Source organism: Typha latifolia, chromosome 11, assembly GCF_019914945.1.
Source record: "Typha latifolia isolate L0001 chromosome 11, TyphaL0001v2, whole genome shotgun sequence".
NCBI lineage: Eukaryota > Viridiplantae > Streptophyta > Magnoliopsida > Poales > Typhaceae > Typha > Typha latifolia.
Window position 1 is genome coordinate 9,814,594 of NC_133096.1, and position 23,223 is coordinate 9,837,816.

Genomic DNA, 23,223 nt, shown 5'->3' on the forward strand with positions numbered 1-23,223 from the left:
TATCCATGAGAAATTGATGATGATCTCTTGGTATCTCCTTTTCTTGTCGAGAGAACTCCCAGCGTCACAGGCTCCGCTTCCCACCCTCCCTCTTCGTGGGCTCCACCCCCTCCTCGTTCATCACACTTCTCCCTTTCGATCTCTACCCTCGTAACCCTAACCCTAATTTTCCGATCTCCTCACCAAATCTTCGATCGAGATCTACCGCGACATCCCCGATCGTCTTCTTTCAACCGGTGCTGCGAGAATCGGAGGCGAAATCTAGGGTTTCCAAGGCATGCGATTTGATGGGTGAAGGATGCCGGAGCTGCGCAGTGGAGTGCGCAGGGGGCGTGCGCAGGCGAATCCTGTAGTTCAAGCCGAGGGGCCGACCACTAGGAGGAGGAGAGCAGCGAGGAACAAGAAGACGATCGTGGATGAGGAGCCGGTAATTAGGGAAATCGACGTGAGAGAAGACGAAGGATTAGTTCGGGAAGAGAACAGGGAAGGGGTTGGGGAGAGGAAGATGGATGATTACGGAAGTGGGGCGAAGAGCGGAGATAAGGTTCTCGGTGGTGAAGATGAGGGGAGTACAGCCCCTATTCCGGAAAAGGTGGGGGTTTCTTGCTCTGTGTTACTCATTTTGATGATCATCGGGTAATTCTTGCGGTGTTTGCTCCTGGGAGCTGCAAGAATTTCTTGGAAAAGAGGAATAAGTTGATATCATTTGAAATTTATACGGTTTTGGTTTGATATTTGTTTAACCTTTTAATTTTGGAGATTTGACGTTCGATGGGACCTAGAAATGAAAAAATGTCGAGATAATCTAGGATATACTACCATCACTTGGAGCTTTCTTGCGCCTTCTTTATGATGTATTTTCTTCCTTCTGATAACCATTGGTATCCTTTAACTGGAACGGTAGTTCTTTATAGTCATATTTCTCTTTCTGCTAGTTATACATTTTTTTCTTGACTTTTCTATGTGATTAGATGATTTATGTGTATCTTTGTTCCTGAGATAGGACATTAAACCCTTCAGTTGAGATAATATGTTTTATTTGTTTGTCTGTTTTTGAAATCAATCACTTGTTATCATTTGAGTTAGGCATAACATCACTTTTCTGATCTACATTAATCAGCTCTATGTTATATTCTTCTGGTCATGTTGATTTCATTTCTTATTGTCATTTCAGTTCATGTTATGATCTTCTTATTATATTTGTCCAAGATATATCTTCTTTTCTTCCCTTTGTTTCTGCAGTACTGTTATCTATTGTGTCATTTTTTCTGTTTCTTCTTTGTTACAGGTCAAGATTGGCAATTCACCAAATTATAGAGTTGAAAGGAAGCTAGGCAAAGGAGGATTTGGCCAAGTCTATGTTGGCCGTCGTACATCAGCTACCAATACAAATGATAAAGCTACTGGCTGCAGCGCCATAGAGGTATTACTCATTATACTTTGTGTTTTATACAAGGAAATGGTGCTTCTTATACAGTTATGTTGGTTTCTTTATATGCTAGGTGGCATTAAAATTTGAGCATAGAAGCAGCAAAGGATGCAACAATGGACCCCCTTTTGAGTGGCAAGTTTACAAGTGAGGGAATCTATTATCTTAACTTTCATGTTTCCCATGAAATCAAGATAAAATTATGATAATTATTTAATCTACATGATTGATTCACTTATGTAGCACCCTTGGTGGCATTCATGGTGTCCCACGAGTTCATTACAAAGGACGCCAAGGGGATTATTACGTCATGGTATATGAAAATTTTCATTAATCTTTTAGACATGCAATGTTATTGTTCCCGTACTTGCTGCTAGATGTTAATTTAATTGCCTAATCCTTTGCAGGTTATGGATATGTTGGGTCCAAGTCTTTGGGATGTTTGGAATAATAATTCCCACACGTAAGTTGTTTTGCCTTGAATAAGAGTGGTCATAAAATTCTAATAAACATTTATGTAAGTTGACCCCTTTCTGCTTTCCAACTTGTGCAGAATGTCTGTTGAAATGGTTGCTTGTATTTCTATTGAAGCAATCTCTATACTAGAGAAGATGCATTCTAAAGGGTAAATCAATATAAGACCTTGTTTTCTCTATTAACTGCTTTTATTTCCTTATCTCAAATGTTTGCTGTTCTACTTCCTCCCATGTTCACTCTATAATTAAAAAGCATTGTTAATTACAGATATGTTCATGGGGATGTTAAGCCTGAGAATTTCTTACTTGGGCCTCCTGGGACTTCTGAAGAAAAGAAACTCTTTCTCGTTGATCTCGGCTTAGGTAAAATGAATGATTTTCATTCATTACATAGCAGCATAATGTTCCTTTTCTTTCTGTATTACTATACTTTACACATGTTACAGACAATTACCTGAGAATCTTTGATATGTTATATTGTCATTTTTTTAAAAAAAATCACCATATTGTCAAATTTTTTTTTCGGATCAACATCTTTACAATTTGTTAACCACAGCCACCAGGTGGAAGGATACTTCAACAGGTCTGCATGTTGAGTATGACCAACGGCCAGATGTTTTCAGGTTTACCTCAAACTTCATTGTTGTCAGAACGATGGACTCCTGCAAAAGTATATGGAGTTAGATATGAATTGTAGATCCATTTTTTATTCTTTTAACTGAAGTTCTGTTTCATACTTTATCTTGGCATTTCAGGGGAACTGTACGCTATGCTAGTGTTCATGCTCATCTAGGAAGGGTAGGAAGTAGGAGAGATGATTTAGAATCCCTTGCTTATACTCTGATTTTTCTTCTTCGAGGTCGTCTACCTTGGCAAGGATATCAGGTATGACTAGTTGAAATACTATTTGAAATAGATTGGCTTGTTCTTATTTTTAACATGAAGTTTTTTTCTACGCATCCAGGGAGAAAACAAAGGTTTCCTTGTCTGCAAAAAGAAGATGGCTACATCCCCTGAGTCTTTGTGTTGCTTTTGCCCACAACCCTTCCGCGAGTTTGTTGAGTATGTGGTCAACCTAAAGTTTGACGAGGAACCTAATTACGGAAGGTGTATTTCCCTTTTTGATAGCATTGTAGGTCCAAATCCAGATATCAGACCAATTAACACGGACGGTGCTCAAAAGGTATACCAGTGTTCTCTTTATGCCCTTCCAGTTGGACATTTTTTTTTCGGAAAGAAAAGGCAAAAGCTCTGTTTTATTGAAAGAGAAATTTCCAGTTGGACAGCAACATATGGGTTTCAGTACTATAAGAACCTAATCTTATTTTGGACTTTGTGAAGCTTATATTCCAGGTTGGTCAAAAGAGAGGTCGATTGATGATGGAGGAAGAGGATGATGAGCAACCAAGGAAGAAAGTTAGAATGGGAATGCCTGCAACACAGTGGATAAGTGTTTACAATTCCGCTCGACCTATGAAGCAAAGGTACTGACAATGTTCTCAGCTAGGTGTTTGAGAAATAGCTGACCTCTCTTTTGTTGCAGGTATCATTACAATGTTGCAGATATGAGACTTGGTCAGCACGTTGAGAAAGGAAAAGAAGATGGTTTATATATCAGTTGTGTTGCATCTTGTTCAAATCTTTGGGCCTTGATTATGGATGCTGGCACTGGTTTTTCCTCTCAAGTTTATGAACTTTCACCACATTTTCTTCATAAAGTGAGTAACCTTCATTTTAAAGTTTCCAGAATTGCACTTCAGTTCTAATTAAAAGTTTAAAACCCATCAGATTTGTATTACATTGCACTTGGTATATTTGTTACTATATCCTCTGATATTTCTTTAAAATATCCTCAAAGGAATGGATAATGGAACAATGGGAGAGAAACTACTACATTACTGCACTTGCTGGGGCAAGCAATGGGAGTTCCTTGGTAATAATGTCCAAAGGTGAATTCCTTAAACCCTATATTGTTTTGGAGTTTTGACAATTTTTAGATATTTTCTACTATACGGGTTCTCTCTTGAAACCTCTTCCAGGTACACAGTATGCACAGCAGTCCTATAAAGTTAGTGATTCATTTCCTTACAAATGGATAAATAAGAAATGGAGAGAGGGCTTCTACGTGACCGCTATGGCAACTGCTGGAAGTAGATGGGGAATTGTCATGTCCCGAACTGCAGGATTTTCAGATCAGGTTACAGTTCTTTCTTTCTTTCTTCAATTTCCATTTGTTTTGGCTGTGCAAATGCCACATGGAATTGATTTATAATTATTTTCCTGATTAATTCCCCTTTCTCCAGGTTGTTGAACTTGACTTCTTGTATCCTAGTGAGGGTATTCATCGAAGGTGGGACGGTGGTTACCGTATAACTTCAACGGCTGCAACATGGGACCAGGCTGCATTTGTTTTAAGCATACCAAGAAGGAAGCCTACAGATGAAACACAAGAAACACTCAGAACATCTGCTTTCCCGAGTCAACATGTGAAGGTAGGCGGATTACATATATTATGTTTACTTATTTCAGCTGATGATTGATGAGAACAGACATTTGGTTTCTTGTTGAATTATGGAATTTCTTGTTTCTTTGCAGGAGAAGTGGGCAAAGAACCTCTATATTGCATCTGTTTGTTACGGTCGTACAGTCTCATGAAGTTCTCTTGTTACATGGGATGATGAAGCCATTACTCACTTTTGCAGCCATATCTTTTCCTCCCAAGGCTATTATTTCTTCAGCTTTTGCAGCTTGCTGTTATGTATGTGAGTCAGAATATCAAATTTGACTTGGTACCATATCAATTATCAGACACAGCTGATACTGTGATACATAATGCAGCATTCCTACAAGGTTTTAAAGATGGCTTAGATGAGCTGTCAAATTTTGGATTGGTTGCTGGGCATCCTTAATTATCATAAAATCTGTACAGTAATAAATGTTTCATTAGCACTGTTATTAACTTTTATTAGGCAGTCAATGTCTGACTATGTTATTAACTGAGAAATTGTATTCCTTTGAATATGAAGCAGATCAAGCCTGTAGTTTCAAAAATTAACATCCAATTGCTTTGACTTCTTTCTGTTAGGTAGCAAGTTTTCTTCTCTACTCAACATTATCACGAGTGAAAGCCATTAGCTATCTGTCATATTATCTCTATTTGGCTTTACCATTCTAGAAAGTCTGATGTAAGGAGAGGAATATCAGTCTTCAATCTGGATGGCTGTTTATGAATTACTACATTTCTGAATAGTCAAACATTAGATTGATTTTCATGTTATTTCCGACAGACCTTTCGAAGAACTTTCTGGAGAAGCAAGAGTATTGCATATTTCTGAAGAAGAATCTGAGAAAACTCTTGTTTGTTATAGCAGTTTGTTAGTACTACAAAAGTGGACTAATGAAGGTGTAATTTCTTCTTTCCCTCTTTTCACATAAAGTGAACTTCTCACAGTCAAAAATTTACCATTTCATTCATTTAGTATTTGACATCTCTTTTAAAGCAGTATCTATTGCGGACAAAATATACTTTAATTTATTATTTTCTCTCATAATTGGAAATATGTCAGTATTGTATTGCTTTTTCTGCCTACTCAGTTTTAGCTGAGTAGATGTGTAGTAGGTGCTAGCTTTGATGAAGAAGTGGTTTATTACTAGTGGTGAAATCTTTATTGCTGACTACCTTATGAGTTGCTTGATTTAATAGTATGAGAAACATGATTCATGTTACTTGCAGCATCCCACAAGCAGACCTTTTAAGCTGCTATTTTGTAATAGCATCAATTGCATTTGAATGCTGCTATAAATTATGCAGTGTTTTTTCGGATATTAGAGGAATTACCCTGATGGCAATTCTTCAAGTTCCATAAATCAAGGAGAATGATGTCAGCTTCTGCTCTGCAAGTTTGTGCCTCATTACCAAATCATCATAGTTTTTATTTTCTTGTTAGAAGAGCATGTTGCTCAGTAGTATCTCTCTGATGGATTTTAATTGTCCTGCTGGTACCTAAATGCAGAACCCTAGCTTATAATCTTTGGAGGATTAAAAACAGGAGATGAGCTGTTGGAAATTTGGTATGACTTTATCGGACCTGCACTATGTTTGTGTTGTGCTTTGTAGTTGAAGTTTAAATATGAGTTGTTTGCACATGATCCATCCTATCTATTTTATCCCTTTTTCTAAGCTAGTGTTGGGTTATTTGGTGGCTTCTAGTATATTTTTCTTTTCCTCATAAACTCATTATTTATTTAGAGACTTGAATATTACTGTTGCTTGTTTGGTACATTTTTTAGAAGTTATTCAGCTAATAATTAAGTTTGTTGTCTAGCCGTATCAAGTCACTTTTTATTCTAGTACAATTTCTGTTATTATGCCCATTGCTTTATTTGTCTGTTGTTTGATTTATAATTTACATTTTTATATTGTATGCATCTCGATTGGTTTATTTTCATTTATTGGTCAACTAGATGAGCCGACAATTTAGCTTCCTCTAAGCTCCAAAAGTACAGGTTTAATTTCTTATATATGTTAATTAACTTGATCAACTCTCTGATTTTTTAGACTTTTTTGTCTTAATTCTAGGGTTATGGACACAAAAGAATTCATCTTGTATCTCTGCTGAACCTCAATATCAGTCATCAGTACACCTTTCATTCATGTTCTTTGAGTCTCTGCTTTCAGTTAATGACAAGTCTCAAGTTATGAAGCTTCCTTGGAAGAAAGGGGAACTTCTTAGATTATATGTCTAAGTTGATGCTAGCATATCAAGATTCAGTAGCTTGAGCGTATTTCTAGAAACATTGCAGCCAACTCAATCAGACGTACTTATGCTAGAGTTAGGTATCTAGCAGATTATGAATAGCAACTTTGTTTAGTGGTTAGGTGGTGGTAATGAAACTTCTGATTTACAGGGTACATGGACTCTGTTGTAGTAAATGTAAATTCCCAGATACTTGAGCTGCAGGTGGTTGACATTACTATAAGATGCAGATTTAGTGTTACAATTTTTGTCAAAGACATGCTTGAATTGCAACTAAAAGGAGAACTGAGAATATTTAAGGATGGAATCCATCTCTGAATTGAAAGGCTTTGCAGTTTGCACTAAGAGCATATACTGCATCAAGATGATTTTACTGAGCTTGATCTTTTATAATGTATCTTGATACACATGGAGCTTGATGTTTTACAATGTATCTTGATACACATGGAGCTTGATCTTTTACAATGTATCTTGATATACATGGAGCTTGATCTTTTACTGAACCTACCTAGATCAATGCGATAATATTAATTCTAAATCTGGTTTCAGGCTATCTTAACACCTATAAACTATAAAGAAGTACTCATCTGATGATTTCTTTTAAGCTATAGTATTAAGATAAAAGTATACTGCTTTTAGATAATGTGTAAGCTTTATAAAACTACAGTTAATTCTTCTTAAGAGTTCTGTAATCTTGGAACTCCTCTTGCCCCTTTAATTTGTCAATATCTTTTTGTATCTGGATAACAAGGCTGCGGTAGGGTATTTGTGTCTCTGTAACAACAATAGCTTTTGTGGTATTTTTATGAGATCGGTCACTCTTATTGCCACTGTTGTTTTATTGTTTTCTTTTGGCAGGGCAAGATTATTTTTCATGCGGTTAAGCTGATGTTGAAAGCAGATCTATTCGAGGAGATTATGGTGTTAGAGATCGGGGCCTTTTGTTTTCTCATTTTATTTTACTCTCTTTGTTCCTTTTCTTTTTCAAAAGATGGAGATCAGGTTTCGTTTTGTTTTGTGAAAAAGAAGTAACACTCTGGGCCTCTGAACTTTCATGTATGGATTGTATATCTGCTAGTGTGCTGGAATTTTATATACTTAGGCTTATATCCCCCACAGCAGACGTAATATGGGTGGTCTTTCGCAATGTAGATGTATGCAATCTCAAGAGGTTGTTGGGTCGAATCCCTTGATGGAAATTTCTCTCCAAGCAGGACAAATGTGTGGCAAGCTGTGTGCGAAACTGCGAATGGATTTGGTCCAAATTATGTTCTGTTTATTGGAAATATTAGCTCCAAGTAGATTAATTCAGCTCGAAGTAAGGAAGCAAGAGGCCAGAGGTTGGATTTCTTTGTTATTATTGCTGAAGTAAAGATGCTCTTAGATGTGTAGAATTACTATCAAAGATAATTGTGGTTGCAAATATAAGCAAGACAATTTAGGGTGTCCCTACTTTCCTGGAGGACTATCTATTTAAGTTGGTAGAAAACTAACAATATGAAGATATTTTAAAAGCAACTAGCCAGTGTTGACCTTCGAAAAATTTGAAGAACCAGTTTCCTCTGTTTCATTGCGGGGATAGCTCAGTTGGGAGAGCGTCAGACTGAAGATCTGAACGTCCACGCTCACCGCATTGTATTTTTTTTTTTTGAGAAATTCCGAACCATATAGTCGGATTCGGGTTTTGTTGGATCCTGTCTATATATCCAATGAATTATTTAAAAAAAAATTATGAACAATAATTATATAAATCCAATCCTCAAATTATATAAATATAAGTCTTGGATTACAGTGATGTTTTCTAATTTTGAGAAAAACAAAGATATTCATATTAACTGTATTATGCAAGAGAGTGCCATCCAACCACAGTGAATTATACCCATTTATCGATAAGACATCGTACATATATTACATTCTTCCACAGGTTTCTTTTCTTCTGTTTTGTGTACTAACTAGGATACAAAAGATTACTGGAGAAATAGAGCTCTGCTACAGCTTAAAATTAACATACAAAAACAGTGGTATTGTAAAAGAGAGGTTCCCGCAAAAGCACTTGCTTCATTGCCATCGTTTTCCAGGCTTGGCTGAAGAAGCTTTTGTTTGGCTCGCAGTAGACTTCACAATGCCTACAGAAGTGGTACGTATTAGTATGACATAATGTAACGGTACATAAGAGAATGCACTTAAGTTGTCCATCTAGAATAGTTTCCCGTATCCAAGCCAAAGATGGTCTTTCATGTAAAAACATGCCAACCACCACCAACCGTTTCAGTAGGAGGAACAAATGAATAACTTGTAAGAAGTCAATGAACACTTTTGGAAAAATTTCCATCAAAATATAAAGGGAGCAATGAGCATAATTATGAATGGAAAAATGCAAAATTTTAGCTAGTCTCTTTAAGAGGTGGATGCAGCTGTGGATCAATGCCTAGATTGTGGATCCAACCATGTTCAGGTTCCATTTTTCATCATTTTCCCAATTTCCCCACAAATTTCTTTAAATCAGAGTTCTTGAGTTTTGACATTTCACTTGACAGAAATATCAGCCTATGGCGTATCCTACAAACTCCATTATTGGCATAAATATCAACCTATGGCAATATTTTAACTCCACAAGCAATCTATTTGCTGAAATTTAGAAATTTTACAAATTAAGAAATCCACTTCATGGGTGTGCAGTGCATAAATCACATTTGAAATCACAAACATATTATGTGACTATGAAAATAATCTTCTTCGTTAGTTTGCAGAACAAGAACCAAAGTTGCAGACCTAGAGAATTTTAAAAAATTTCTTGCACTGATATTTGGTAAGCATGAGTAAAAGTACATACTTGGAGACTTTAAAGAATCTTTCAATTTTGTCCGGGACATTGTTGTTTGTCCACTCTTTGCAGGAACTGATCTGGTAGCAGGTGGTGGAACATTACGCCTGCATTTTAGAAAACTTATGTCAAACTTACATAGAATTTTATCATAGAATCCACCTTTACAACTTGAGAAACAATACTGGGAACTTATTTCAGTAGCATAGCTTGATCTTTTCTGATCTTCAAGTGCGATGCCGTCTTACCATCCTTAGTAAAGAAATGTTGTCGGTCATCACAAAGGTAAGGCAGCACATTTGCATGAAACTAAAAATTTGTGTTTTCTAGTTTGGTGGTTCTGGACACTGAAAAGCGCATAACCGACATTTTCTTAAAGAATAATGGAGAAAACTAGGTCACTCTTTAAAAGGACAATCATTTGGTAGTGCCAACATTATCTAAAGATTAGCCATATTGTATCAGTAGATGGAGCAACTACACAATAAATCTTACATGCTCTCCAATGTCACATCTGCCGGCTTTCCTGAATGAAGGAATGGATTGAACTCAAAAGCATTCCCTATTGAAGGCTCAATGTCTTCTCCCGTCGAAAAGGCGCCATCTGATATGTCACTCAACCTTTCATCATAATCTCCTTCACCTAAGGCCATCAGATCCGAATCAACAGGTGAAGTGCGACCAGCATCCTCTCCATTTAGCTCAGAATCTTTATGGTTAAATTCTGTGTAACTATCAAGATCTGAAGAAACCCTGTCGGTAGACTTGATCAGTCTTCCACCTAATAATAACTGGCCCTGTTGGTTGGTCACACCAAGGGGGAGAATACCAGGAGAAGAGGAAGATTGTCTTAGCAAGTTTCCACCATTTCTTTCAGTTTTTGCATACAGAGGTTGGGCTTTGATAGTTTTAACCAGTTGCAATTGTTCAATTTCTTCATCTTTCCTAGCTATTGTGTCTTTTAGAGATGCCACCTGCAAAACAGTAGTAGAGAATGTAATCCATACAATCAGCTTTCAAGTACGAACTTCATGCAGCACTGACATTAGCATAATGTGTGATGACACCAAACCACAAAATGTACAGCATACTACAAATTGATAAGAATCTGACCAGAGAGAACTCTTATTGTCTTATTAATAAAAGATGGCAGTCCTATAGTGTACTAAAGGTTTCATCTGAAAATTAGCAGACCTTCTTGAATAGGGATATCTGGTTATGTTTGAGCAAAGTAACAAAATCTAAAAGTCAGGTAGGACAAAACTATGTTTAGAAGCGGCTTAGAAATGATTATCTGCAAAACATTCATTATAGCCAACCATCACTAATTAGAGATGGCTGAAAAAGTGCCATTTTATTTAATCACAAATTATGAGCATGTTTAGTAATAGAACCTATAAATTACATATCTTCTATGAAGGTCCAACAGTCATGTCTATTCCTAGGAGGTAATTTGTTGCTTCTGTAATATTGAATATTCACTGTAACACTTGCTTTAAGACTTTCCAGTCAAGTTTGAACTTACCATTCCAGATGTTTGATGACATTCTATCAAAGGGCTTTAGTACCTATCTTGAAATTAAGTGATGCAATAAGAGAAAATTTGCAAAGTATAGGGAACTATTGGAGAGATGAGGTGAGTTAACCTGTTCCAACAGCTCTTTAATGTCTTTGCCCTCTTTGTTGCTCCTTGCAGCGCCCAACTCAACCCCGGACACCCTTTCAGCGAATTTTAAGGTGCTTATGGTTTCTGAGTATGATTCCACATCAGGATTTATCTGTACAAGCATCAGTGTCTTTGCTTGTCCACCTGAAGTTTAAGAAAGTTAAGGTAAGAGTATCATCAAGATGAGACGAGTATCAATGGCATATCCCAATACATCTGTCACATTATATGGTATCAACATAAGTAATACAACTCTTTCTGGCAAAGACAATAAACTTGTTACCTAAGGAACTTTGAAGAACTTGTGTAAGTTTGCTATTTCTGTATGGAACATGAGAACTCCTTTGTGCTAGAGCAGATATGACGTCTCCCAGAGCAGACAAAGATTTGTTAATATGCTGTGCCTCTTTGAGTCTATCACCAGTTGCTTCAGAGCGTTCAACTCTCTCACTTCCAGCAAGATCTATTAGATGGAGACAGCCTCTGGAAGTAGATCCATTCTTTGAATCCGCACCTCGAACATGAACGGTTAGAATGCTGCAGTGAAAAAAATGTGCTCAAATAATTATAGGATAGTGGATTTCTTCATATTTTTGTACAGAAATTATGACTAAGAGGACCTGTGAGACCGGCTACTTCTTTCATTTAGAGCTGTTGAACCGACAGCCCTGTTTGTTTGTCCAATTTGCATCAAGTCCAAAACATCTGAAGTTGATTTGACAGGGTGTAGGCTTGCATCAGGAACAACAAGTCCATTTGGTTGGGAAGTGCTCCAAATCCCAAGCGTTCGAATATTAAGGAGAATACAAAGTTCAAGAGCGAAGCATTAACGTTTCACATCTAGAATAGATGTACAATGCAATTCATGATGCATGAGTTGAGAAATCAAAGTAGTATTATGCCTTTTTACTATCATTTGAATAGGATCAAAGAGAATCAGGACCATCTAAATAGGAATCCCTAATAATATTTGTGAAAGACAGAGAATTTAAAGGTATACGACTCATAAAAGGATTTATAAGGATATCTTTTCTGTGACATATCATTTGAGAGGAGATCACGAACTTGTTCATTGTATATTTCAACCATTTGGACTCCCACTTCATAAAAGAAAGTATTCCTCCTACTGGAAGAGATGTCAAAAAGATCATTCAAAGCTCGATAATTGACACCCCAATCTTCTTTAGATGTACCAGGTCCACTCTAATGCAAAGATCATATTCTTTATCAGTTAGGAATAAGGGTATACACAATGTTCATATGACATCCATAATTGAGGTCGAGATGGAAAAAGATGTACCATTGTGTAGGTCTTTCCAGATCCAGTTTGACCATATGCAAAAATGCATACGTTGTAGCCATCAAGAACTGATCGTATTAAAGGTTGAATATCCGCAAAAACTTCCACTGTATATTAATCAAGTGTCAAACAAGTTGATGATAGCTAGAAGGATAAAGTAATTATTATTCAGTTAGCTTCGTATCCTACTAAATATATAAATTGCTTCGTATCCTACTAAATATATAAATTGTAAATCATAGCTTCTAAAAAGAAGACAAAACTATAAGTGTAACACAAGAAATAGCATAGGAAAAGAAAAATCAGTAAGTAGAACCTTGCGAAGCAATTGGAGCGAACACCTTGTTAAACTTGAAAAGTCGATGACCATCTTTTCCTTGCTTGAAAGGATTTGCAATAAGAAGCTCACCGTTCTCACCAATATAATCAATTGTTGTTGATTTTCCATTTTGTCCAGGAAGGAATGGTCTTATGCGGCAATATACTCGGATATTTCCTTAATCAAAATGTAAACAATATGAATTCAAAAATGTAAAATAAATGAAGAAAACAAAGTTTGAGGATATGTTGTACCCTAAAAGATACCTTTTAATTCCTGAACCTCATTGAACAACCTCTGATTTTCTGCAAGAATTGTATGATAGTTTTCAGCGGCATCTGTCAACTCTTTCAGCCTTAGTCCTGCAAAAAAGTGATCAGTTTATATATCAAAGGAGAAATTAAAGATGATAACAGTAGACAAATGAGCATATACAAGTATGCCTCACCGAAATTAAATATTTCTTCTCTCCATCTCTTTTGAGAAATAATTACTTCTTGCTTAATGCACTCAGATGACACCCTCAGATCCTGAGGTGGTTTCTTCCTATAAGGTAAAAATAAAAAAAGGAAACAAAAACTAAAGATAATATGAAGCTTGTCAAACCTTCACTGAGTATAATTGATTATCTATGAAATTCTGGAAGATGTGCTCCTTCTTATTCCAGCTCTGTAATTCCAATTCTGAAGCAGCCTCAATTTCTTCTATTTTCTTTGTTGACTCTGCTAAGAGAAACTCAAACTCCTTGATTTTCTTAGTTAGGTGGGTTTCCATATCTTTTGCCTTTCTTTCTATTTGCCCACAACGATGTTCATACATCTTATTTGTCATCTCCATTTCTTGCTTAAGCTTTGAAATCACATGGTCTGCATTTTCTTTCTCTTTCTTCAACCTAGCCAGATCCTCGTCACCCAGCTTACTTCTCTCTTCAAATCTTGACTTCTCATCCTTCGATACAGATAAAATGTCATAATTTCTAAGTTTCCTTATAAGAAGCAATTGAAATAAGTGACAGTATACCCATAAAAGATGTCAGCGCACACGTCAAAATTAAAGACATTTTTATTCAAGTTGCTGGCTTAGCACATTATGTTAGCATGCAAAACATGCATCAGTATGAAAAAAAAAACTCCAGCTGGTTGCCTCTATGCTGAAGACATGTTAGTCAGTTGAAATTGATTCGCATGGTTAAGAATACATAGTAGTTTGTGTACTTGAAGACATACTTTAAGTAAGTTTATGACATACTCAAAAATGGACGTGGTCACAAAACGATAAGGATGGGAAAATAAAAATGGTTGATATCCTTGATGATAGCATCAGTAAATGAAAATCAGAATTTGTACATTGTGAAGCAAGATTTCAATATAAACTTGTGGATGAGAAGGTTACAGGACAAGAACCGAACCTTTATTAGCTGGAGACGGTTCATAACTATCTGAAACAAAAGCATACTATCAATATAGTCACATAAGGAGAGTTTGTCCAAGATCAGCTAATGACCACTAAATATGGCATCCATACCTGGTTTTCTTCATTTGTCCCATTAACTAATGTTTCAAGCACATTGATTTTTGATCGATACTTCTCTTCCCGAGCTTTGATGAGATTATTTTGCTGCAGAAAACAAGCTATCAGAAAACCGCATCAAAGACATGCAGAGTAAAACAATACAGGAGATGTCTTACATTTCTTATATGCTCTGCTTGAGTAGAAATGCGCCGCTCAATCTCTTGCACAACTTTTCTCAGTAAATATACTACACGCTAGGGAAAGGAAAATGTATAATCATCATATGCATAAAAAAATGCTTAGAAGATCTTATGTGAATTTGCAAACTCGAGGGAAACCAACAGATCGAATTGCAAAAGAGACCAGTAAATCTGAAAATGCTTATATAACGAAGAAACTATTGTCTCGCCTAGTAACATACATGAGGTATTTCTCCTTTCTTTCTCTCGATACTCTCGTCCAGAATACCATTAATGACACTCAGAAGTGATTGAGTAGGAGCATTCTGCAACCGAACAATTAACCAAACAATTATTGTAAGAAATGTTCAGCTCATATGCCGCCCAAAAAAACTACAAGCTTGAGAAATTAGCACCAAGAAGTCACATAAACAAAATATCTTACATCTAAACTATTGGAGTGCATCATTTCTGAAATCTTGGCAGCAGGAAGATCAGAATAAGAACCTCGCTTTAATTGGAAAACTTCGCGAAACTTCTGTCCTGCAAGATGTAAAGGTGCATTTGATTTCTATGAAAACAACCACATCAGACCAATGTTGAAAATCATCTCGGCTCACGAATAAGCTATTGAACTAAATATTTTGGCATTTATAAAGGAAGAGATATGCAAACCAAACTGTAGCCATTCTAAAGTTAAAATTGCCACTGATTTTCTCAACTAAGGGGGGAGAGAGAGAGAGAGAGTGCCAAGAATAATGACAACAATGATTAATGAATGTAGGTTTTGCTTCACCGCCATGGTGAACATTTACTTTTGGCTCCTAAAACCCTTTGATTATTCTATAATAAATACACTCGGACCAACCTGAGGACTTGTTACTACATAATGAGTTGCAGGTGGTGACAAAGTGAAGGAAAATGACTTATGATTAGGGCAGATGTAGTGAGACAGCATGAATATGACATGATCAAGTCCATAAAGATGTCCAGAATGGGGAGGGACGTAATAAGATATGGAGAATGGGTAGGATTTCAGAAAATCTTTCCTAATTAAAGCGACTAAATCTCCAGGTAAGAAGAAAACGTTTAAGTGTCAACACCAAATAATAATTCGATAGGACTAGTTAGAAATGAATCTCCTCAAAGTTGTCATGGTAAATGTGGCAACCAATCTTGTCCCGGAAATTTTGAATAGAAGAAAAAAAATATTATCTTTTCTCTAGTAACAATGACTATAAGCATACCAGACGTAACAGGATTTCGCGAGGTAAGCTTCGACTTTGATTCTGAGAGGCCCTTTCTTCTCTCTTCTCTAGAAGTGGTAGAGCCTTGCTGAATTTGAATGTTTTTCCTTTGTTCAGCACCTCGAACCACAGATTTATCAGTTTCTGGAAGTCTCCATCTCTTTCTAAGCTGGACTCCAGACTTTGATGCATCAAGAAAACCATCTTCCCCAGGTTCAATATACACATGATCTCTGAGGATCAAAAGACAATCCACTACTGCAGACATGGATCCCTGAAATCATTGTATAAAAGTTTAAAGGAGTCAATTAGGGAGTAACGTTAATCAACAATCTCAGATTGTTGAAGTTGATACATAGGTGCCATCAAAATCCTTTAAGCTTAGTGCAGTATCTTTCACTTGAAAAGAGAAATTACCTGTTCCAGATCCATAACACTGAAACCAGGCAGACCCATTTCTGCAATAACCGAAAGAAACCTCTTAACATTTTTCGACCGCTGTTCAGAGGATATGTAAGCAACCCGAGAACTCTGCAAAAGAGTCTCAGCCTGAAATGGGAGGTATCACAAATTAAGATGTTGGTAGATTAGTTAAAACTAAAGCAATCTAAAAGAACCAACTAGTTCCAGAACTACCTCAATGATACCAGGAAAAAGACTGTTCAAAATGCAACATAAGACTGTGCCATCATACAACTGTTCTCTCAATTCTTCCTCCGAGGCATCAGCGGGCACATCAAAGTCCGGGAACAAGCTGTTCAACCACTCTATCGCATCTGCTTGCCGGTTGACTAAGGTACCAAAAACAAGGGAAAAGAGGCAAAAATCCGCGACTGACTACAATCTTCCACCAGCACTTGAATGAAAAAGCCAAAGAACATGGAACAGCATATCGACTCACCTGCATCGACATCACTATCTACACTTCCCATGGCGTCTCTTCTGTGATTTGACGCTTTAAGGCTCATCGGACCAACTCCACCATTCGTCTCAAGACTTCGTCCGCGAGACGAGATACTAGCAAATGCTGTCAAATTAGAATCAAATTGATCATCTTGGGGGTGAATGCCATACTACTCAATCCAAATTTTCTGCATACTCACTCCAAATCGAGTAATACCTATCGAGATTTCAAAGATCCGAGGTGGATACCGATCGCATAACTAGATGAGACGATCAATAACAGATCTTTGAAATCTTCGAACTGGACCAAAATCCGAGCGCAAACTCGTCTAGATCGTCGAGCACTAACCTCGACCGGAGCCAAATCTCACGACTCCCGAAGAAGTTTGCAGCTCCGGAGAAGAATTCTGAAATGCGAAGAACCCTAACAAGATGGGGTTTCTTGGATTCGCCAAATCCCCGAGCTCAGTGGGTACTTTATCTTTTCTACCCTGCTTTCCTTCCTTTTCCTCGTCTCTTCCTCTCCTCTTCCTCGCCTTAACTCGAGGTCGCCACCATTTAAGGTAAGATTAAGCGAGAATTAGAGAGATATAGAGACAGAGCAGTGGAGAAATGGAAGCGAGGGGTTTTTGGATCCTCTTCGATAAAATGGGAGCTTCACTTTCTCTCTCTCTCTCTTCTTTCTCTCTCTTCCTTTTCTTCTCCTTCGATAACGTGATCTCACGGCGTTAACCTCGCCACTGCCGACCGCATTGGCTCCAACGACGGACGACGTGCCCGTTTCAAACTTTTGATCTTTTGAAAGCACCACAACTAGACCCAATACTCCACCTAATCTACGATACTGCCATCGTTTAGCTCGCGAGCTCCTCTCTAGGTTTTAGATGGGGCCTTGGTATTTAGGTAAATTTTTGGGGTTTATGGTGGCAGAGGTTAAGGAGCGGGGTCCGGGTAGTATGAAACGCTTGGGAAACGGGAGGTGGTGGACCCAGTTGTTGGCCGGCACGTTCGGGTTTGACGGCGTTTATTTCAATATATTCCCGCCTTTAGACTTCTTCTAAGTGCGTCGCATGTCTCGCGTTTGTTCGTAGTTCGTCGCAACTTATCGGGTTCGGATCGCGGTCAGCTCACCATGATGCTAAAAATAATCAACATTCTATCTTGTCAAACTCGAAAATAAAAGGCCACCTAATTTGAATTTTTTTTTAATAAAAAAAATAATTTAAACCAGCCAAGCTTAATCAATCATCGAATGGATCTATTTCAACCTTGTTGGGCTTCAAATTTTGAAAAGAATCTTACCAAGAACAAGGCATCTCATAGCTATAAACTGTTTTATCTTAAATTGTCTCACAATTCCAACAGATGTTGCCGTTGGCTTGCAAAATCAATAACATAAGTATATTTACTTGATATATCTCAAGTTCAAATTCATATTACAACACAACGTATCTCTTTATTTCAAACTAATAACCATATATAGGCCGAAGACTTAGTCCCACAGGCTTAGTCTCAGTTACTGGACCCAGAAGCTCTTTCAGCAGGACCAACTTGCCGTAGCAACTGCAATGCCAAGGAAGCCACAAAAAAAAAGAAGAGAGAGAGAGATGTGAGAATTCAGAGATATCACTCAAGAAACAAAGTGGATAAAAATAAAATTAAAAAGAGATGTATAACAAGAGAACCTGGAAGTAGGAGTCCAGTTTTTGTCTCAAAACAGCATGCTCCCTTTTGACTTTTTGGAAAGATCTGATGCATCTGCAGGGACAAAGACAGTTTCATGGGTGAATGGCTTAATGACAGATCCCAAGTTCTTACCGTTTAGATTACAGAAAGTATGAGTGTCTGCTTCCAATGACAATAGTTAATAGTGGATCCTTTACACAATTGAATTGTAGGGGATGTGGACGTGAAAAGCAAAGCGATACAGCATGCTAGTGCCTGGGTTTGGAACTTTACTGAGTTCAAATTCATTGTAGAAAGCTAAGAGACAATTTAGCAGTGTTATCAAGGACCGAATCTTAACCAATAGGTAGGAATAGCTCAGTCTGATAATTGACATGCTCACTAGGAATGCGAGAATACATGTAAAACTATTCAAAGGCCAAGTGAAGCTTAGTTATCAAAATCAAGAGTTATGAAGAATAGAGGGAGAGAGAGAGAGAGAGAGAGAGAGAGAGAGAGAGAGAGAGAGAGAGAGAGAGAGACCCTTCATTATTTTCTTCTCTGCAGCATTCTCTGAATAGATTGCACTCGTTCTTCATCCTAGAAGCACCAATGCTGCACAAAATATTTGCCTAGAATTATTACCAGCATCCAAATAAGCATAGGAAGTCTATGAATGTAAGTTGACAACAAAAAGCACAAGAGCAGTAATCTTGAATTCTAGGATGTCATTCAATAAAGCTGAATCAAATGGTATCTGGAGAACATTTGTAAAAATTTAATTCATGCTTTAATAAAGATAAAATTGTCGCTCTCCTTTTGTTTTAATTTTACTCACTAAATAGAACAGTAGAGAAGGCAAAAATAAGTACTCTCCTGTTATATCTTGTGCCCTCTGTTCCACCTGTGAAGAGAAAATGGTAGAGAAATGCAACTAAAGACTTGACTTGTACTTCAGAGTTCAGATTATAAATAGCAAGCCAAGGGATCCTTAAACTTGGGATTTGATTGAATGAGGCGAATAACATAAGGATAGAAACACTGAGTGCAGAAAGTCACAACAGAAGTAGTTCATATCACTTGTGAGGCATTTTGGTCTATACACCAAAACAAACCATTACCTGCAGGTGCTACCCTTTAGTTGTTGCATGTAGCCATCCAGCTTGCTGAAATTTTGGGGGTTCTTCTCCCTGCAGGGATTAAGAAAGAAAAATATATTATTTAGGACTTTGAGATTCTTTCCATAAATAAATAAAGTAATCCTTTTGTGCAGTTTAACAAGATTCTCGACTCACAGAGCTTGCTCGACGTTAGCCATTAGTCTAGCAGAATCCCTGAAAAACAAGGTAACTACTTCTTCCACAAAATTAGGGCTAACTTCATCCTGCAAGTCTTCCAGCTGATGAAACTGTTCATCCAAGTACCCCTGCAACATCAAAATTAAGTTGCTAGGTTACTTTGATATTTACGGTCCCATGTGTACCAGGATAGACATACTTATTAAACTTCAATCTAAAGAATCCATCCCGTAGTAGTAATGATGACTGAGGAACCAGTCTGAAGTTTGTAAGAATATTTAGTAATCATGTGTACGAGTTTCTCATTTTGATATATACAGTATATACGAAAATGTCATTCTTTCTCACAAATAAATCATTGTATTTTTCTACTTCATGTGTTAAAATTCACAAAAGAGCAAGATTAGAATGGAAAAATAATCTGATTTATGAGTCATGAATATTCGTTTAGTACTAATGTTCATTGTGAATACTGCAACAGCAGTAGAAACTCAAGATATCATATGCTTATTTTTGGAAGATAAACAGTTGCCCAATATTGCATTTGCTGCTGTTCTTAAAGTTAGAAAGCAAATTGGAATTAGAGATTATTTCTCCTGTCAAGAAATCTGAACCCATATTAATCTGATATCATCCAACTCTTTCAAGAAGCAGTACGCAATGAAAAGATGCATGTGGAGGTAAATTAATACAGAACTGATTTCAGAGTGAGACACGAGTGTATAAGCTACATTATTCTGGCAGCATGGCTTCAAGGTTAGTAAGGAATTAGCCAATTCTTAGACAATTGTTTTCATCCATGCTTACTAAGGAAAGCATATAACTAGTCAATGTGAGGAAGAAAATTAGGGTAAGAATTGCAAAAGAAGCACAAACAGTGCTACTGCTGATTACTCTTGCTACTCCAGCAGAGGAGGGATCGCTAGGTCTAAAAGAAAAGGGAACCTGATCAAAGAGAGACTTCTTCATAGATGCAGCCTGACGTTGCAAGTTGGAATACTCCATTTTACGTTGGCTTGCACGTGAAAGGCCTGAGATTTCCAACTCCAAACATGAGATACCTTTATATAGCAGAGGGAAGGGAGGTTACTGTGCTTCTGGTAACCAAAAGAAGTGAGAATGGCATATTTCAGAATCACGTTGCTCCCCTATTTCTGTGTCAGAAATCAAACAGTGAAAAGAAATGGGCATCTTGAGCATGTAGATGATTTGCTTGCCAGGGTAAGCGCATTGCCCATCTATTTGGATGGTGACCTCCATTGAAGAAGATTCCGAGAACACTCTATCTTAGATTGTTGCCATGCATTCAACGCAAGAAGGATTCTATCTTCAGTATTCCATCCAAATTGTCTCTTTATGTTAATTTCTATATCACTCAGAAAGTTATTCACTTGAAGTAAACTTGCTTACAGCTTCTTGGCATAACTAATGCCTATAACTCTGCTCTATGGAGGGTGTATGGTAAGTTCTGAATTAAGGTTTTGAGTTAACCAATCGAAATGAGTGCCCCTGATATTAAGTGTGCTAAGGGACCGAGTTGGGTCACCAAAGTTCTCTGACTCATGTTTAAGGTTAAGTCTGAAATTATATAAACTACTTCCACTTTGAGAGCTGAATGGTGCCATATTTCTGGCCAAAAACACAAGCCCTTAAAGGCTGAAGATTCTGGATATGCAGCTTGCACGATAAATAACGGCATTCATTTCTGGCACGGTCTATACTAGGTCACATTTGGTTTTGTCTGGGACCAGCCTACTTAGAGGCCTTAAAAGGAAAATTCAAGAGGATGAATGAATTGTAAGTTCACCTTCAGTTTTAAAATATCAACAGATGCTTCCTTTTCTGCCAGTTGAATTACTTTAGTATGTTCTTCCAATATAATACTTCTAAAACAAAATATCTTAAACAAAAGACTTGAGCTCAATAAGTAGGAATGAATCACCAAGTTAGAAGAGCTGAGAACAGCCGGGTAAGTCTTCCATTTTTAGTCATTGAGGGCCTTGCTTTCTCCCCTGCATGCTTACCTTACCTTCTTCTTTTTTTCAGTCCTGATCTCCATCCTTGCTTGGCCTTTTTGGTTTCACTCTCATCCGTTGGATTGGTCTTCCTTAAGCCCACCAACCGCCTCTGCTCGACTTATATTAATTCTCTGCTTAGAAAATAAAATATCTCAAACAAAAGACTTCTGCAACTCCTGCATTGAGAAGCCGCAATATCTAAGTAGAATAAAAGGATGCACTCACTGAATGAATGAACAAATGACTAATGCTGAAGTTGCAAAATTCTTAAACCATCGTCTTTTAAGTTTCTTACTTACCCACGTCATTCTTCTTCCAGATAATGATTAGGAGACGAAATAAGAAGATGTCGGAAGTAGAATAAAGGGATGCACTCACCAAATCAATTCTATCTAGAGCCAAGCTGACAGTCAGAAGTAGTGGGTTGAGACATCAAATCAGTAGATCATTTCATATGATCATATGGGGACTTGGTGATCGATTGTGTGTTACTAATTAAGTTTCAACAAAAATAGTGCCCGCGGCCTATTTGTTAACAACAACAAAAATCAGTAGATCATCATAGTCAAGTATCAAATCACTGTTATCGACCATATTCATTCATTCCATCAAAATAATATTAGTTGAAAGCGGAGCTAAAAGACATTAAAAAAAAAAAAAACTTAGTGGTAAGGAAACTGGGTCTGCACTTATACAATAAGTTAAGGGAATTACTGGCTTGCTGCTGTAAAATTGATCAAAAGTAGTTCCTAAGAATCACGAAGTCATGTCTGATTAGGAGATTAGAATTATCCTCACCGGTCTAGCACAGTAGGTATATCAAGTAAAGAATACTTAACCAGCTGTCAGAAATGATTGAAGATAATTATGGATCATCATAAAATTTTAAAGCTGAGAGACTGTTCCTTTGCTACCTTAATCAACATACGTCAGCCCTCTCTAAGAGAAAGTAAACCTTCCCTTAAAAAAAGAAAAGAAAGAGAAAGATGGCTATAATCTTTTAATTGATTTTATCATCCATATTATCTATCATATGAATTCACCAATTGTCTAAAAGCTTAATATGATAGAGAAATATGGCTATAATCTTTTACATCTCATGTTGAAGGCCAGAAGCAAAGTGGCCAAATTCCAAATCTCTTTTTCCTCAACCATCACTACTCTTAATGATTTTCAATCAAGTTCCATCATAAACTACTTTGTAAGAGAAAAATATCCATGAAAACCATAATAAGGCCAGGCAAGTCATTGTTTCATATCATATGCCAGAAAAATATTTCTTTTTTAACAATTTCGGACAAAATATCTGCAATGGCTTTATATAAATGCATTATTTCAATTATAAAATCCATTCAATCAAGGTGTCCATAGTTTTACAAAGTCACTACTGTTTTTATTTTATAAAACAAATAACCACTTTTTATCACCATATGCTCAGCAGTAGGAAAAAATGACTAACAAATAAATTGCCTCGGATTGATGAACATAAACATATGTGAACGTGCACCCAGATATAAGTGTAACATTTACAGTTATCCAAGCAGCATAAATCAATCTGACCAGTTAGGCCCACATAAGAAAGCTCTACTCTAGTGAAGCAACTTGCAATCTTATATCAAGGTTGTTTAAG

At 37.0% G+C, this 23,223-nt stretch overlaps 3 protein-coding genes and 1 long non-coding RNA gene across 9 annotated transcripts; 2 read left to right on the forward strand and 2 right to left on the reverse strand.

Annotated features, from left to right (window-relative positions):
• Positions 1-5: 5 nt before the first annotated feature.
• On the forward strand, positions 6-4,956 carry LOC140797481 (casein kinase 1-like protein HD16). Of its 2 annotated transcripts, none has more exons than XM_073150937.1 (16): positions 6-592; positions 1,289-1,423; positions 1,503-1,576; positions 1,673-1,742; positions 1,837-1,892; positions 1,983-2,054; positions 2,174-2,268; positions 2,462-2,528; positions 2,661-2,790; positions 2,870-3,088; positions 3,247-3,389; positions 3,449-3,623; positions 3,764-3,854; positions 3,945-4,102; positions 4,209-4,397; positions 4,501-4,956. In XM_073150937.1, the coding sequence occupies exons 1-16, from the start codon at positions 299-301 to the stop codon at positions 4,558-4,560; spliced, it is 2,028 nt and encodes a 675-aa protein (XP_073007038.1). In that variant the 5' UTR covers positions 6-298; the 3' UTR covers positions 4,561-4,956. The 2 variants fall into 2 exon arrangements, with proteins under 2 accessions (XP_073007038.1, XP_073007039.1); XM_073150938.1 differs by having other exon boundaries at positions 8-592; positions 3,259-3,389.
• A 20-nt stretch (positions 4,957-4,976) lies between these two features.
• Positions 4,977-7,778, forward strand: LOC140797482 (uncharacterized). 2 transcript variants are annotated; one of them, XR_012110669.1, is made up of 5 exons: positions 4,977-5,090; positions 5,193-5,308; positions 5,717-5,805; positions 5,919-5,976; positions 7,521-7,778. It is a non-coding gene; the product is annotated as an uncharacterized lncRNA (long non-coding RNA). The 2 variants fall into 2 exon arrangements; XR_012110668.1 differs by lacking the exon at positions 4,977-5,090 and having other exon boundaries at positions 5,167-5,308.
• A 737-nt stretch (positions 7,779-8,515) lies between these two features.
• On the reverse strand, positions 8,516-17,464 carry LOC140797715 (kinesin-like protein KIN-14K). 4 transcript variants are annotated; one of them, XM_073151350.1, is made up of 22 exons: positions 16,962-17,464; positions 16,611-16,736; positions 16,346-16,500; positions 16,127-16,258; positions 15,710-15,983; positions 14,908-15,005; positions 14,705-14,788; positions 14,460-14,537; positions 14,296-14,388; positions 14,180-14,209; positions 13,378-13,719; positions 13,220-13,301; positions 13,038-13,133; positions 12,769-12,948; positions 12,453-12,559; positions 12,180-12,355; positions 11,773-11,937; positions 11,436-11,689; positions 11,133-11,296; positions 9,982-10,460; positions 9,496-9,593; positions 8,516-8,788 (listed from the first exon to the last, which is right to left on the reverse strand). In XM_073151350.1, the coding sequence occupies exons 2-22, from the start codon at positions 16,675-16,677 to the stop codon at positions 8,721-8,723; spliced, it is 3,222 nt and encodes a 1,073-aa protein (XP_073007451.1). In that variant the 5' UTR covers positions 16,678-16,736; positions 16,962-17,464; the 3' UTR covers positions 8,516-8,720. The 4 variants fall into 4 exon arrangements, with proteins under 4 accessions (XP_073007451.1, XP_073007450.1, XP_073007453.1 ...); XM_073151349.1 differs by having other exon boundaries at positions 16,830-17,283; XM_073151352.1 differs by lacking the exon at positions 16,962-17,464 and adding an exon at positions 16,830-16,848 and having other exon boundaries at positions 16,611-16,726.
• Positions 17,465-17,932: 468 nt separating this feature from the next.
• On the reverse strand, positions 17,933-20,657 carry LOC140797998 (pseudo histidine-containing phosphotransfer protein 5-like). The gene is made up of 6 exons (XM_073151717.1): positions 20,521-20,657; positions 19,573-19,703; positions 19,399-19,467; positions 18,821-18,892; positions 18,298-18,370; positions 17,933-18,175 (listed from the first exon to the last, which is right to left on the reverse strand). The coding sequence occupies exons 1-6, from the start codon at positions 20,578-20,580 to the stop codon at positions 18,125-18,127; spliced, it is 456 nt and encodes a 151-aa protein (XP_073007818.1). The 5' UTR covers positions 20,581-20,657; the 3' UTR covers positions 17,933-18,124.
• Between the last annotated feature and the right edge of the window lie 2,566 nt (positions 20,658-23,223).